The 16,289-nt window shown below is 43.0% G+C and overlaps 1 protein-coding gene across 1 annotated transcript in view; it reads left to right on the top strand.

Moving 5' to 3' along the window:
• Positions 1-14,949, top strand: part of B3GNT2 (UDP-GlcNAc:betaGal beta-1,3-N-acetylglucosaminyltransferase 2) — a 47,565-nt gene extending 32,616 nt beyond the window's left edge. Inside the window, exon 2 of the mRNA XM_003417596.4 lies at positions 6,704-14,949. Within this exon, the coding sequence (XP_003417644.1) occupies positions 6,713-7,906 (1,194 nt within the window). The 5' untranslated portion in view covers positions 6,704-6,712 and the 3' untranslated portion in view covers positions 7,907-14,949. The remainder of the gene's footprint in view (positions 1-6,703) is intronic.
• Positions 14,950-16,289: the final 1,340 nt, after the last annotated feature.

Raw genomic sequence — 16,289 nt, 5'->3', positions numbered from 1 at the left:
TCGTGGCCATCTGACCACACTAGATAGTAACAGGTCTCTGGCCAGTGCTTTGCTGTCAGAACTGGGAGGCCGGAGCAAACTTTTGGGATCATCCAGCTCAGTGAGGTCTGTCAGTCGGGGAACACTATCAGCTAAGTCCAAGGAATTCAATTGCCATTTCATTAGTATTACCCTTCATGGGATTGTTTGGTGTTTTCAGTATTTCAGAATCCTAAAGAAAATTGGAGGGGCATGGTGGTTTGGTGGTAGAATCCTCACCTCCCTGAGGGAGACCTGGTTCTAGTCGCAACCAGTGCACCTCATGACCAGCTACCTACCACCTGTCTGTCGGTGGGGGCTGTGTGTTGCTATGATGCTGGGCAGGTTTCAGCAGAGCTTCTAACCTAAGATGGGCTAGGAAGAAAGGCCTGGAGATCTTACAAAAATCAGCCAGTGAACACCCTATGGATCACAACAGTCTGACCCACAACCATCATGGGGACCGGGCAGCATCTCAGCCCATCGTGCGAGGGGTTGCTGTGAGTCAGGGACCAAATCAATGGCAGCTAACAACAACGAAGAAAATTGAGCCTCCGTGGGCTAAGTAGATGTCGAAGGCCTTTGCATTTGGCTGGAGTTAAACCAACTGAACGTTAGTGATGTTGATCATCTCCTGCGAATGGGCAGGATGGGGTATGTGGAGATTATGGCTTTTGTTTAATAGAAAATTAAAAGAAAAATCAATAACTTCTAGAACCATGGTTTTGCATGGGAAGAAAAAATAAAAAAACAGCATCTTAGTCAATAAACTAAAGTCTTGAGAAATCGACTTCCCCACGGTCATAGAGAAAGTCTGTGCGTGTCACTGTCTGTCTTCACAGTTTGGTAATCTTCCTCCATGTTCCCGTGTGGTAAATTGCAGAGCCTGGGCCCAGACCGTCCAGGCTCAAATCCTGATTCCACCACTTACTAGCTAGAAGTTTGGGACGGGTTATACCTGTTCTCTTGAAGCCTCGTTCTCCTCATTTATGAGAAACTATAGCATGAATGACATATTGGGACATGCGATAAGGTATGTGAGGTGTTTTGCCTGAAGCTTGGCCTGTGATCGTTCAATATTTATGATACTTGAGATACCCCTCTGCCTTCTATATCTGACTTTAACTTTTGGTAGTTTTGTGGGTTAAAATGTAGACATATAAAAAAGCTTTGTAAAATTATTTTTAAAAGATTAACCAAGAAAGGTAAGACTAGCTTGCCTTCCATTCCTTTGGTCATAACCCTGTGTGGCAGCGTCCAGAACTCAGGCTCTGGAACTTCACTGCCTGGGTTGGAATCCTGACCGCCTTTTACCAGTTATGTGATATTGGGTCAATTAAATAACCTCTCTGCCTCAGTTTCATCATCTGCAAAACGAGGGAGTGGCAGTTAGAGCCTCTGCCTCATAGGTGCCTGGCATATAGTGAGTCATACGTAAGTGCTGATTAACATAAAGCAGCTGTTTGTAGTTCACTGTTGTAGGGGTCCTTCCTAATAGATGGTGGCAGGAGCACAGGAAAGGTGTATGACCCAGTGATGACTATGGTAACAGCCTCTGCTAGTGCTGCACGGGTGGAATGCAGTGGAGTGTGTGGGGTGGAGGCTGCCGAAATGGGAACCCAGCGTGGGGGTCTTGTGAGAAGTCTCCCCGACTCCCACCCTGGCAGAGTGGATATGTGTGCTGGAGGCTGCTCTGAATGGAAGGTTGAATGGCAGCATTCTCCTTGTGTGTTGTTAATTCCGACTTGCAGAGACCTTATAGGACAGAGTAGAACTGCCCCGTAGGGTTTCCTAGGCTGTGATCCTTATGGGAGCAGATTGCCAGGTCTTTTCTTCCATGGAGCTGTTAAACTCTTCTTATAGGGCATTAAAATGATGTTAAAACAGCCTGTCGTCCTACCACCCTAATTAAACCAGTTGGGTTTTGTGTGGTATCTTACCTGGATTTTCACATAGTTTAAACATGGCGTTTGTACTATTTTATAACCCATTTTCACCTAACACCAAGTGTTTTTTTCATGTTTTTGCATTGTTTTTCTAAATATTAAAATCGCAAAATAAAGAAGGAAATTGTTTTTCTTTGAACAAAACCAACTGGAGTGCTTTGGAGGCTTTAAAACTGTTCAGTCCCTGTTAGGGAGACTTCGTTCTTAATCATAAGGTAAAAAGCTAAGGTTGTTCTTTGTTTGCATATGGGATTTCCTCTTAGTTCTGCTACTGACAGTAAAAATTCTGTGTTTCACAGTGAGGGTTTTATAACATTTTTCAGCTGAGTTTTCTTCCTCAGATTCTTTTTAAGCAGTGTAACTTCCTGCTCAAAAAAGAGCATGAAATCACATTTATATCTGCAGTGGGAAAGTTTAGTCAGATATTCTGAGAGCCTTTTCCCACAGATATTTTTATAGGGTCATTGCTTTATCCTCCTTTCCGTGAACTTTGGTTTGTTGTAATTGTCTGCCAAAAGCAGGCTTCTCATGCGAGGGACTGTGGCCATGTCATAAGTGAAGGATGACATTTAAACTTGGAGGAAATGTATAATCCAGCTTCTTGGTTTCCTCACCCTTCCTCCTCATGTTATTTTGGAAGAAATAACCTTTTACAGGCAATGGCAAGAGTCGCCTTACGCTGTGTGTTTGGACTTTGGGCTCCCACACACGGAAGGCTCGGCCGTTCTCTGAAGCAGAATGGGAGCATCTAGGCACTTCTGTTTCCCGTTTGTTTGAGGCTTGAGGTATGGATCAAATGTACCGTGGCCCATGCCTTGCACATTTTCAGCCTTAAGCCAGCCCTGGAGATGTCACTGTTTACCTGCACCAGGTTACGAGACTGGGGCTGTGCCTTGTAGAGGAAAAGGAGGAGATCAAAGAGCCCTGGATCGGGAGCTGAAATGCTCTCTTCTTAGCCATGTCACTTAAATCTCCAAGTCTTCTTTGTCCCACGGGTAAAGTGGCATCCCCTCAGCTTCCCTTAGGGGGTTCTAGTGAGAAATGGGCAGGAAATGCCTTGTAGACTGGACCCTTGAGCAGATAGAAGGTGAGAATGATATTTCTTACAGAACCACTCAACCCTATCCATCACCAAGGGAGGCTGCACAGACTATCCTGGCTGAATCTTGGTTCAGGAAATAGGGCCCTGAATTAATGGTAGGTGAAGCTGGAAATCCTGGTCAGCAAGTCTAATTAATGTATTCCTCAAATATTTGCAAAAGAAGGATTGGTGTGTTCCTTGATGGAAACATCAAATGGTTAAGGCTAGATTCCAGATATCCACAGCACCCTTCCCATAACCTGGATGTTACGCTCAGCATTCTTGCTCTGTGAGCCAGGAAACCTACCCTGCTGTCTCCTGGTTCTGCTGTCACTGTTTCTTGCTGACTCTTGCTGTCTCTGGTATTACAGCTCGTTCTCCTTGTCTCCTGGGTGTGGGAAATTGTTGATGCAGGAACCCTGGGTCCAAAGGATGCACTCTGTTCCCATCTCTTCTTGGTGGTAGTAAGGTCCCCCCTTTCCACCTCTGAGATAGCTCATTTTCAGTCTAGCGGGATGGCAAAACTGACCAATCCTCTTGTTAGGGTTCCATATGCCTTATTTGCATGGTCCCACCCCCACAAGGGTGCCTTGCACCTTATTTGTATTCTTAGCAAGCTATCCATTCCCCAGGAAAACCCTGGTGGCGTAGTGGTTAAGAGCTATGGCTACTCACCAAAAGGTCAGCAGTTTGAATCCACCAGCCTCTCCTTGGAAACCAAATGGGGCAGTTCTACTGAGTCCTGTAGGGTTGCTATGAGTCAGAATCGACTCCACGGCAACAGATTTGGTTTTTTGATTCATTCCCCTTGTGGGCCACAAGAACCTGATTTGCATAGTCCCACCCAGTCATTTGGTGGGAGTTACAAGACCATGGTTAGAAAGGTCATATAAAAGTGACCCATCACATCGCAGTCAGACACCCATGCAAATATGTTCTAAGTGTCCATTTAAGCTCTCTTGCCCTTGCGCAGGCCCATTGCAGAGGGGTTTAAGTTGCCATAGATGACTTAGAGCTTGAGCCTAGAAGGAAGGGTGGCAAAGAGGTACGGGGCTCAGACTCCAGCACGCTCGGAAGATTTGCTCAAAGGCTTCTTTGCAAGGAGCTGCCCTAAAGAGAGTGTGGACTTCACACTTAGGTGTGGACTTTTCAGCCTATGTGTGATTTGGAGTCCTTTCAAACTGTAATTAGGGAGTAAGAACATCTTGGGTTTTAACTCCCTTCTTTGGAAGGAAGTTTAAGAAGGCCCTTCTTTCTTAGTAATTCAGTGGTGGGATTCTTGGGGAATCCCAAGTTGGGTAGTGGTGGGGAAGAGAAGGGAGAAGTGGGGTGGTCGCGGGAGAGCTGCTTGCTTGTCAGCTAAGAGAGCACCGTAGAACCTGTCATTTATCATGTTAGTCTCTGGATGTGCAGGAGGCTTTTGTGGAGTGAAGGCATGGGGTAGAGGCTGGTTTGTTTGTTTTTTAAGCCTTTTACTTCCTTGTCTGTAGTTGAAGCTATTTAGCAGAGGTAAGTACAAGTATTTAATAGGGAACAGTGGTGATTCAATGGTAGAATTTCTGCTTTTCATGCCAGAGACCTGGTTCGCCTTCCTGCCAGTGCACCTCAGGCAGAGCCACCACCTGTCATTAGAGGCTTGCATGTTGCTGTGATGCTGAACAATTTCAGTGGAGCCTCCAGACCAAGACGGACTAGGAAGAAAAACCTGGTGGTCTCATTTTGAAAATCAGCCTGTGAAAACCCTGTGAATCACCACTGTCTTGGGGGTGACATGTCCATTGTGCATGGAGTTTCCATGAATTTGGGGCTGACGTGACAGCAGCTAACAGTGACAGTGAATACAAGCAAGTGGATTAAGATGTCCGGGAGAGATTTTAGAGGCACCAAATAGCTCATGATTTCCTGTTGGTCTAATCTGGGCTGTCCAGGTTGTAAGAGTTTCACACCACAAACAGCATGACAAATGCTCTTGTGCTAGGGCCTGTTTGCTGGAACACGCTGAGCTTATAAATCCTCTTTAATTTAAAAAGTAAACAGTACTCTTGATTAAAATGGTCACACAACTTTGTTTCAGAGGTCGGAGAAGAGTGGCCGCCATTTAACGTGGTGTGGGGGCTTTGGGATTCCAGGTGTGTCTTAAGCAAAGTTACTTCTTTAAATCTGTTTCCTCAGGTATAAAATGGGACCAGAAGTAACAATACCTGTTTTCTAGGCTCATTCTGAGATAATGCGCAGTGCCTGGGACACAATACTTTGGGATTCTTGTCAAGGATAAATTTCCAGCAGTAGAATGAACCTGACAAGATCTTCACGCCTGTCTAAGTGACGGTTCTTGTGCAGGTTGTTTTAATACTGTTAGAGAACCGTGAGGTCGCCTCTAGTAAAGCATTTCATTAAGCTCTTTGCTTTTCTGTTACAGTCTGAAATCCATTCTTGACCTTTGATTTTTCACTGAAATGTCATTAGCATTTCTGTATCTTCTTGTTGCTCTACACATATATGTATTGACAGATAATTTATGTATAGTAAGCAGCAGAGATCTTAAGTATACAATTTGCGTTTTGACAATTGTATACACCCATGAAACTTGCGTGAAGTACACGTCTATACCCCAGGAAATCCCATCCTGCCCCTCTTCACTCAAACCCCCCATTCCCATCACTTTCAGATTTCTGTGGCCTAGATTAGTTTTGTGCGTTCAGTGAACTTCACATAAGTGGAATCACACAGTAACACGTTCTGAGCCTGATAAGAAAATGTGGCTTTCACTTGCAGTAAAAAGTTGTTGGTGGTAGCTATGGTTTCTCTTTCTATTGCCAAGAGAGGGAGTCCATTGTATGACTATACTGAGATCTGTTAGTCCATTCTCCTGTCCATAGTAGTTGGGTTGTTCTCAGTTTGGTGCTATTATGGATGAAGCTCCTATGTGTCTCTTTCATTTTATCCTTCGGGATATGCAGTGTGGTTGGTGCCTCTTCCACTTCCTAGTCCCGGAACCCTGGGCAAGAGTCTTCATCTTTCTGCTTCGCTTCCCTCCTTTGTAAAAATGGTGGATTGTGAAATAATTTAGGATCGGGACCAACATTTTTTAAAAACGGAGTAGAATAAAATAGGAAATCAAAGTGAGTTACGTGGAAATTCACACATTACAACATACATATGAACATACGTGTACACATGTACTGGATAACACTATAAAATGTATTTGTTATCATGAATTGTATGTGCCCTTATAAGTACTTGTTTTTTTTTATAAGTATGGAGGTGAACAACTGTGAAGTTAGTCAGCACATATGTATGTGCCTGTAGTATGTCTAAAGTAACAATAATAAATAATATGTTAACAGTCACTTGCATAGTGCTTGCCGTAGACCAGGCACTGGTTTAAAAACTTTACATATGAAATCATATAGTCCTCACAGCCATCCTGGGAAGTGGGTCATTATCCACATTTTATAGAGAGAGAAGCTAAGATACAGCTTATGCAACTTTCCCAAAGTCACAGATCTAGAGGGGTAGGGCTATGATTTGAACCTTTCAGGATCTCAGTTCCAAACCACTATTCCAGGGGAGATAAAGTCAAAGAGGCAAGTGAAATAAATTAAAATGCAAATTAATAACATATTTTAATTTATGTAATGCTCTGCTTTTATTCCAGATATGAGAAATGAGTGTTGGACGTCGAAGGATAAAGTTGTTGGGTATCCTGATGATGGTAAATGCCTTCATTTATTTGATTGTGGAAGTCTCCAAAAGCAATAGCCAAGAAAAAAATGGGAAGGGGGAAGTAATAATACCCAAAGAAAAGTTCTGGAAGATATCCAGCCCTCCTGTGGCGTACTGGAACCGAGAGCAAGAAAAACTGAACAAGCGGTACAATCCCATTTTGAGCATGTTGGGCAACCAGACAGGTGAAGGGTACGGGTTTTCCAATATAAGCCATCTGAACTATTGCGAGCCTGACCTGACGGTGACATCAGTAGTAACAGGTTTTAACAATTTGCCGGACAGATTTAAAGACTTTCTGCTCTATTTGAGATGTCGAAATTATTCATTGATTATAGATCAACCGGATAAGTGTGCAAAGAAACCCTTCTTATTGCTGGCAATTAAGTCCCTTACCCCACATTTTGCTAGAAGGCAAGCCATTCGAGAATCTTGGGGCAGAGAAACCAATGCAGGGAACCAAACGGTGGTGCGAGTCTTCTTGCTGGGCCAGACCCCACCAGAGGACAACCATCCTGACCTTTCAGATATGCTGAAATTTGAGAGTGAGAAGCACCAAGATATTCTTATGTGGAACTACCGGGACACTTTCTTCAACTTGTCTCTGAAGGAAGTGCTGTTCCTCAGGTGGGTGAGCACTTCCTGCCCGAATGCGGAGTTTGTTTTCAAGGGCGACGATGATGTCTTTGTGAACACCCATCACATCCTGAATTACTTGAATAGCTTATCAAAGAACAAAGCCAAAGATTTGTTTATAGGTGATGTGATCCACAATGCTGGACCTCATCGGGATAAGAAACTGAAGTACTACATCCCAGAAGTTGTTTACTCTGGCGTCTACCCACCTTACGCGGGGGGAGGTGGCTTCCTCTACTCCGGCCACCTGGCCCTGAGGCTGTACAATATAACTGACCGGGTCCATCTCTACCCCATTGACGACGTTTATACTGGAATGTGCCTTCAGAAACTTGGCCTCGTTCCAGAGAAACACAAAGGCTTCAGAACATTTGATATAGAAGAGAAAAATAAGAATAATATTTGTTCCTATGTAGACCTGATGTTAGTACATAGTAGAAAACCCCAAGAGATGATTGATATTTGGTCTCGGTTACAGAGTGCTCATTTAAAATGTTAAAATATATATTAAGTAAATTTTGCGTAGGAAGACATATCTTGAATAGCTTCCATGTTGTGTTCTCACGTTAGGGTTATTTCTATGCTAAACCATCCAGATTGCCTTTGGGTATCTCTTTGAGGGCCTCTAAGCCCTTCAATTTGATACTTTTCTGAAGAGGGAGAGAAGAATGTAATTTCTAACGGAGGATATGGTGAGATAATTGATTACGATCCTCCTGCTGACTGGTGGTCATTATTTTCTAATTTGTCCTCCCTTTGCATCTGAAATCCTAAGTTATTTTTGTTTTGCCCTCATATGATGATATTCCTACTTTCCTTTTTAATGATTGGTTTATCTGTGTTTTAGGTGTTGATAAATTGATTGGCTCCAAAGACTTTGTTGTACATGGTTCAGTGGCTTCTGTGAAATGAAATGAAATTTATTGTCATGAATTTTGGATGAATTTTAAATTGTCTAGAAAAATTGACTTCTGTCAAAGTTTCTTCCCCCCCCAACAGTATTTTCTTGTGTTAATCTAATCAAGTTCATTTTGCAAAATGAGAATGACCATGTGACACTCGTAGGGTTTATCTTGTTATGGTCTTATGTTCATAGTAAGGAGAGAAAATTTAATTTTTTATGTGTGTTTGGTTTGCTGGGTGGTATCATGATAATTCTTTAATTTTAGTATTTGACAATAACAAGTATGATTCCTTAGGGGCCAACTGAAGATGAATTGCCCCTGGCAACCATGTTGGGTTTATGATATTAAAAGAGTGGACCAGGAAAGCCCATGTAACTTTGGAGCTTTAAGTGGAAAGATTAAAGCTGCAGACCTTTTCATGAGTGGTTTGTCAGTTTAAAACTCCAGGATTCTATTCTTGCCATATTTTCACACGTTGCTTATACAAAATTCTTATTCTAAATAGTGACTGCTTCCCTGTCTCAGTGTAGAAGTGCCTGTGTTTTTATTTATTGTTCAGATCAAAGACCAAAACATTTTCTTAAATATATTTTGTGTAATACTTTATTTGTATACAGTGTTGTTGATGAAATATTTAACTAGAGCATGGTATTTTAAATGTTAAGGTGTAACATATGTTAAATAAAGCTAACTGTTATTTTTTAATTTTAAAATTCATTTTTGGGGGGTATGAACTACTATACTAGAGTTGATAAAATTCTGCCAGCCTGTTGCTTATACGGAAACCCTGGTGGCACAGTGGTTAAGTGCTACAGCTGCTAACCAAAGGGTTGGCAGTTTAAATCCTCCAGGCACTCCTTGGAAACTCTATGGGGGCAGTTCTACCCTGTCCTATAGGGTCGTTATGAGTTGAAATCGACTTGACAGCAACGGGTTTGGGTTTGATTTTGTTGCTTATATATACTGTCTTGTAACATGCTTTCTTGAAATATTTTTGTGGTTATAGAGATGAGGGTTCTTATCAGATGGAATATACTGGGCCTGTAAGAAGGTGGAAATAAAATCACTGGGTATTTTTAATTATCCCGTGTAATGTGTGTTAGTCTGTGATCTTTTCAGATTAGTATAAAAAGATTTCCAGAATTTTCCCAGTGCCCATTTTTTTCCTACATTGGATTACAGTTTCTAAAAAGAGGCTGGTTTCCCCCAGAAACCATTACAGTAACATTGAACTCTTAACTTTTTGTTTATTTCAGTGGGTCATCTATCTGCATTTAAAATTTGCAAAAGTGCTTTCCAGTTTAAAGTCTTTAAAGAGAGGTGTGAAGATAGATTTATGCTTCCATTTTGAGTATAAAAATATAATCAGAAAAAAGAAAATGCCAAAAAAAGTGTACGTGTGTGTGTGTGTGTGTGTAAAATTGGAAAGTGGAGCAACATTGTGAAGACTTTTTCTGAACCATTTCCACTTTGGGGTTTGTAGCCACAATGACAAAACGTAGCGACAGTCTTCACCATTAACGTTTCTTTCAGAGACTCATGTTGAGAAGAGATGGCACATGTTCAAGTAAAAACAAGTAGACACTTGATAAACTTCAAAAACAGAAGGAGGATTAGTGTCATGAGAATACTTTTCACACTGCCCTCTCATACTTGGGATGTTGAGGCCATATATGAGCAAGTTGAGGACACAGGTATTTGCCATGGGTGTGAAGGCTGGTGTAAGCCTGGTCTTTGTGAAGGTCTCGTGGTACCTACATCTGACCTTTCTACTTTAGTAGCTGAACTCACAGCGAGCCCCAGTAGGTTAAAAGAAGAATAAAGAAGCTCCAAGAACATTCAGAGGTAATTGGTGCACAGTTGATAATGTGTCTGTATATTTGACCATGCCTTCTCAGGCAGTGGGTTTCTCCAAGGAATCAGATCTTCTGCAAGTTTTTTTTTAGCAGGTTTGGAGGGCTGCTGGGGACCTTTTTTGAGCCCTTAGTTGACCTGTGTTGTTGTTTGGACATAAGTCCTTGGTGCTGATGATGTTTGGTAGATGGATGATTTTTTGGTCCTTCTGTATGTGGCAGTTCTTGTGCAGCAACTTCCCAAGCCCACAACACTCGTCAGTGCTGTACGGTGAGAATGACCTCATGGGCACTTCAGCAAAGAGCTTTACACATGCTTGGGCTTAATTGTGTAACGACTGTTCCTTAAACCCGTGAAGTCATGTCTTGGTGGCCATGAGATGGATTATCTGTAAGCATCACAAGTCAAATTCATTCTTCAAGAACCACTCAGCTGAAATTCACATAACAGTGGAAACGTGTTTGGACCTTTTTCTTGACTAGTACTCCTAAGTCAGGTTGGTTTTTATAATCAAAAAGGCCGAATGAATATTGCCAGGGTGTCCTGAGTTGGATTTCCTAGAGAAGCAAAACCAATGAAGTGTGCATGTGTGTGTATATATATGTATGTATATATATATATGTATAAAAAAAAAAAGTTTTTTTATGTATATATAGAGAGAGAGATTTTAAGGAAATGGCTCACATGGTTGTAGAGGCTGGCAATTAAGTTTGGCAGGCAGTGAGGCAAGCAGCTGGCTCAAGTCCCAAGAACCAGAGGTCAGATGATGATGAGCCAGATGCAGGATCCAGAGCAAGCGAGCTTTGCTAGAACATCCATATATATAATGGATGCAGGCCCCACCCCTGAGGAAGCTCCTCTTAAAACTGATTGGCTGGTAATATCAGATCACATCCTAAAGGATGACTACATTATTATGTAACTGCCAAACCACTGAGAATTATGGTCCAGCCAAGTTGACACACAACCTTAACCATCATGGTTACCCCTTGTTAACTTGGCACCTGTACACATCTCCTTAAACCATGCACAATCCAAACAAAGACAATTAAGAAGGTGTACTTGCACCTAAACTGAACCAAGCCCATTGCCATTGAGTTAATTCCAACTCACAATGACCCTATAGGACAGAGTAGAACTGCCCTATAGGGTTTCCAGGGAGTGGCTGGTGGATTTGAACTGCTGACCTCTTGGTTAGCAGCTGAGCTCTTAACCACTGCACCACCAGGATTCCTACTAACACCTAACATGACACAACTAACATGCATAAAACCAAACATGCACTAGCCCTATTTACTTCTTTTATTGGTGAAGAAAACAAATATTTGATGCATACATAAAAGGAAGAAATAACAGTTACGTTCCTTGTTTCTGCAACTTATCATGTATGTGGTCGTAACTGGTATTTAGAACTACCTTCTTCCACCACTCATTCTGTATTCCTTTTACCCTCAGCAAGCTGGTTGTGGTTCTTTGCCTGGTGGGGTGACTCAAATCTTCATTCCTGAAGGGTCTGGGCCATTAGTAGTCATGTCAGAATTGGGTTGCTATAGTTTTCCATTGACTTTAATCACAGGGTATGGTCATACTAAGAGACACCCTAAGCGATCTCTTTAACTCCAGACATAACCTTTACCTCCATTATGCAACACCAATCCTATTTTCTCTTAGTAGTCAGGACCAATCACACTGGCCGATATGGTAACTCCCTTCTTTACCTGTTGTTACAGAGGCATGAGGAGCCTAGACTGGCCATGTGGCATGGCAATCTTAACTTACAGTTCAGTGCAATCAGTGATATGTCTCCAGGTGGGAACATTCTTCCCTTTGGAACTAAGACCTCTAGACTCACAGAGCATAGTGTCATGGGGACAGGAAGCAAAAATTTTGCAAGTGGGTCATTAGGGTGTAATAGTGAGTGGTGCCACCCCCATTTCCACATCTTGATTGCTGGAATCGTGAATTCTGGCTATGGGAGAAACAGCACCATATGTTGGATGCTAGTTTAGAGCATATACAGTTCCTGGAGAACATTCCCCCAAGCCTGCAAAGTACTGCCAGCTAGCTAGCACTGTAATTATGTTTTTAGAAGGCCATTCCATCATTCTATCAAACCAGCTACTTCAGGATGACAGGGAACATGGTAATACCAGTGAATTCCAGAAGCATGGGCCCATCGCCGTACTTTATTTGCTGTGAAGTGAGTCACTACATCTGAGGTGATGGTGTGTGGGATACCATGACAGTGGATAAGGCATTCTGCAAGTCCATGAAGGTAGTTTTGGCAGAGGCATTGCATGCAGGGAAGGCAAATCCATATCTAGAAAAAGTCTGTCCCAGTAAGAAGAAAATGCTGCCCTTTCCATGACAGAAGTGGTCCAGTGTAATCAACCTGCCAGTAGGTTGCTGGCTGATTGGCTCGAGGACTGGTGCCATGTCGGAGACCTACTGTTGGTCTCTGCTGCTGGCAGATTGGGCATTTGGCAGTGGCTGTAGCCAAGTAGGCCTTGGTGAGTGGAAGTCCATGTTGCTGACCCTGCACATAACCTCCATCCCTGCCACCATGGCCACTTTTACCATTGAGCAAAGATGGGAGTGGCTGGGGAAAAGAGGATGAGTGGTTTCCACAGAACGTGCTAGCCTATCCACTAGATTGTTAAAATCCTCCTCTGCCAAGATCATCCTTTGGTGAGCATTCACACGAGACACAAATATGTTCACTTCTTTGGCCCATTCAGAGAGGTCTATCCACATATCTCTTCCCCATACCTCCTTGTCACCAATTTTCCAATCACTTTCCAATTTTCTGACCATCCAGCCAAACCATTGGCCACAGCCCATGAATCAGTATATAATTGCAGGTATGGCCATTTCTCCTTCCAAGCAAAGAGAACAAACCAGGTACGCTGCTCAGAGCTCTGCCAATTGATAGAATTTCCCTTCACCACTGTCCTTCAGGGAGGTCCCAGAAAAAGGCTGTAGTGCTGCAGCTGTCCACTTTCAAGTGGTGCCTGCATTTCACACAGAACCATCTGTAAACCGGGCACGAGTTTTCTCTTCCTCAGACAGCTGGTCGTAAGGAACTCCCCATAAGGCCATAGGTGCAGGCTAGGAGAGGTTAGGTAATGTGACAGTGGAAACCATAGATATTTGGATCACTTTCTTATGCAAATTACTTGTGCCTTTGGGTCCTGCTCAGGCTTAATCTCATATATACCACTTCCATTTAATAATGGAGTGCTGCTGTCCATGTCCGACTTTATGGCTCTACGGGTCTGACGATACTGAGTTCGTGATGGGCAGCTCAGGCCACATGGTGACCTGGTGGTCCATGGTTAAGCATTCAGTCTGCTAAGGCCCAGTAACAAGTCAAAAGCTATTTCTCAAAAGGAGAGTAGTTATCTGCAGAGGATGGCAGGGCTTTGTACCAACATACTAAGGTTTGCACTGTGATTCACCAATAACAGCCTGCCAAAGACTCCAAACAGCATCTCTGTCGCCACAGACACTTCAGGCACCATTGAGTCAGCCAGATCATATGGCCCAAGTGGCAGAGCTGTTTGCACAACTCCCTGAACCTGTTGCAGAGCCTTCTCTTGTTCTGGGCTCCACTCAAAGCTAGCAGCTTTTCGAGTCACTTGATCAGTAGGCAGGAGTAGCAGACCCAAGTGACGGATATAGGGAAATCATTAAAACATGGGTTTGGGGACCCACTGAACCCCCTGTGAGATGAACCTGAGCTAAGACTCCCTTAATAACCTGACCTCCATACACCCACACTGTTAAATGGTAGGTCACAGTGATGTTTTGTGTCTCCTGGAATTGGTTGAGCCAGTGTCCAGTAATCCCCCAAAAGTCTGATTATTTCCTTTTTCCCAGTGAACAGTCACTTGTAAAAGGCCGTAGATCCCTTCAGAGAAGGCTAGGAGAAAGATTAACAGTGTAAATTTTTTGGTGGTTGTAGTGGGGTCCTTCCTCAAGGGGACCCAGACTCCCTGATCAAGTAAATAGTAGATTTCACATCTATTTCACTCTTAGAGACACCATGTCTAAGTAGCCAATGCCATTAAGTCCATAGAAGTCAGTCTATTCTGATTACTGCTTTGACTCTGATGTACATTAAGGTAATCATGCCCACCTTGTCTTTGTCAGTTGAGTACTCCCACTTGGCCCCTACCGCTACAGGGTCCAATCAGCATCACTTTAGTTAGGTATCTTAATTCACTTAGGGCAATTCTCCCTATCAAATCTGACTTACATAAAATAGCAATCACAGCAGTCTTCAAGGATGCTGGGGCTCTCTTCACCAATTTGCTCTTCACTGTTGTGGTAAAAAATGTGTCCTCTGGGCATTCCATGTGTGGATCTGTGGGTCTAACCTGATAAATTCATTCTAACCTGGCAATTTCCTTAAGCCTTTGGATGCCCCCTTCTCCAATATACTAAGGCAGGCCTGGTACTTCAACTTGATTTAGTGTAGGCCACCGTGTAATCCTTGCTTCAGCAAACCAACCAAATAAACTGTTAATCCTTTCCTAACCTCTTGAGGTGAAACATTGAAAAATCTGCTCTTAGTGGACCCATATTGATAAACAATACTGTTTCAACTTTATGTTCCTTGTATCATTATTCCACACCCTTAATAACCCTTCCCACACATATTCCCCAGGTTTCTGTTTGTACGTATTAGAAAAGTCAAGCAGTTTGGAGTGTAGTGTACATTTTCCTGAGACATACTTTGTATTTCACCTTTTGGGGCTTGCCGGACATAATTGTAGTTATAGGTCTAGAAGCAAAAATGGGTGGTGGGGGTGGGTCCTGGGAACATTCAACAATGTCTTATAAGGCATCTACCCCAGGTAATGCCCCAGGCAATGACTCAGATCCTGCCCCAGGTGTTGACTTATACAAAGGCTCTTCAGACATAGCTGGGTTAATCTCATCAGGTGGAGGCCAGGGGATAACGGTTTTACTGGGTAGGGTGACTTAGCAGACAAAGATTGAGTAATCTCTTCAGATGGGGGCGAGAGGGCTGGTTCTGTTGGCAGGAGTGATTCAACAGAATTTAGCAGCTCAGTATTCCCAGCTTCCTGATAATCTGCCCCCATCCCATTATATATCCCCATCCCAAGTTTCAGGATTCCATATCTTTCCATTCAATCCCATCACTTTAACTTCAGACACAATTCAAGGTTGGGAATTCAATTGGCATTTGTAATTCAGCCACTCTTATGAAAAGACTCTGGGTTTGGTTTTTGGCAATATCAGCTACGTTCCTAGAAGAAATAAGGCTTACTTTCAGGGCACAAGTGGCAACAATCAGGTCTTGTATGTGGTGCTTGAAGTGTGACTCTGAAGGTTTGAGCCCATCGCTTTCTTTCACCACTTTGTCTATCGAAAGTAGGACCAACCAACCAGCTTCCTATGCTTCTCATTCTGACAAAATTGTAGAAAAGTATCAAATACACAATCATCCTGAGCCTTGTCTCTCACAAATATTTGATCCATTGGTCATAATACTGTGCATATTAATATTGCCACCTCACGCCATGGAATAACAGTACCCTCTTTACTAGTGGAGGCAGAGTTATCAGTGTCTTTAAGACTAGTCAGGCTTGAAAACCAATTTAGAAAACTCATGATTTTGTTTCTCTAGAACCACTCCTGGTACCAAATGACTTAGGCTGGGTTCTCTAAAAAAGGAAGCCCTGGTGGCGTAGTAGTTAAGTGCTACAGCTGCTAACCAAGAGCTTGGCAGTTCAAATCCGCCAGGCGCTCCTTGGAAACTCTATGGGGCAGTTCTACTCTGTCCTATAGGGTCGCTATGAGTCAAAATTGACTTCTGGTACCAAAAGACTTAGGCTGGGTTCTCTAGAGAAGGAAAACCAGTGAAGCGTATATGTGTGTGTGCGTGTGTGTGTGTGTGCGTGTGTGTGTGTGTATGTAGGTTTATTTCAAGGAAATGGTTCACATGGTTGTAGATGCTGGCAAGTCCCAAGTCCGTGGGTCAGGGGTCAGACTGAGGCTCACAGGCTGTAGAGGCTGATGAATCCAAGATCAGCAGGTGAAATGGTAAGCTACTGGCTAACAGGCTGTGGAGGCTGATGTATCCCAAAATTGGCA

Source organism: Loxodonta africana, chromosome 26 (assembly GCF_030014295.1).
Source record: "Loxodonta africana isolate mLoxAfr1 chromosome 26, mLoxAfr1.hap2, whole genome shotgun sequence".
Taxonomy (NCBI): domain Eukaryota; kingdom Metazoa; phylum Chordata; class Mammalia; order Proboscidea; family Elephantidae; genus Loxodonta; species Loxodonta africana.
This window is presented reverse-complemented; position numbering and strand designations above follow the sequence as displayed.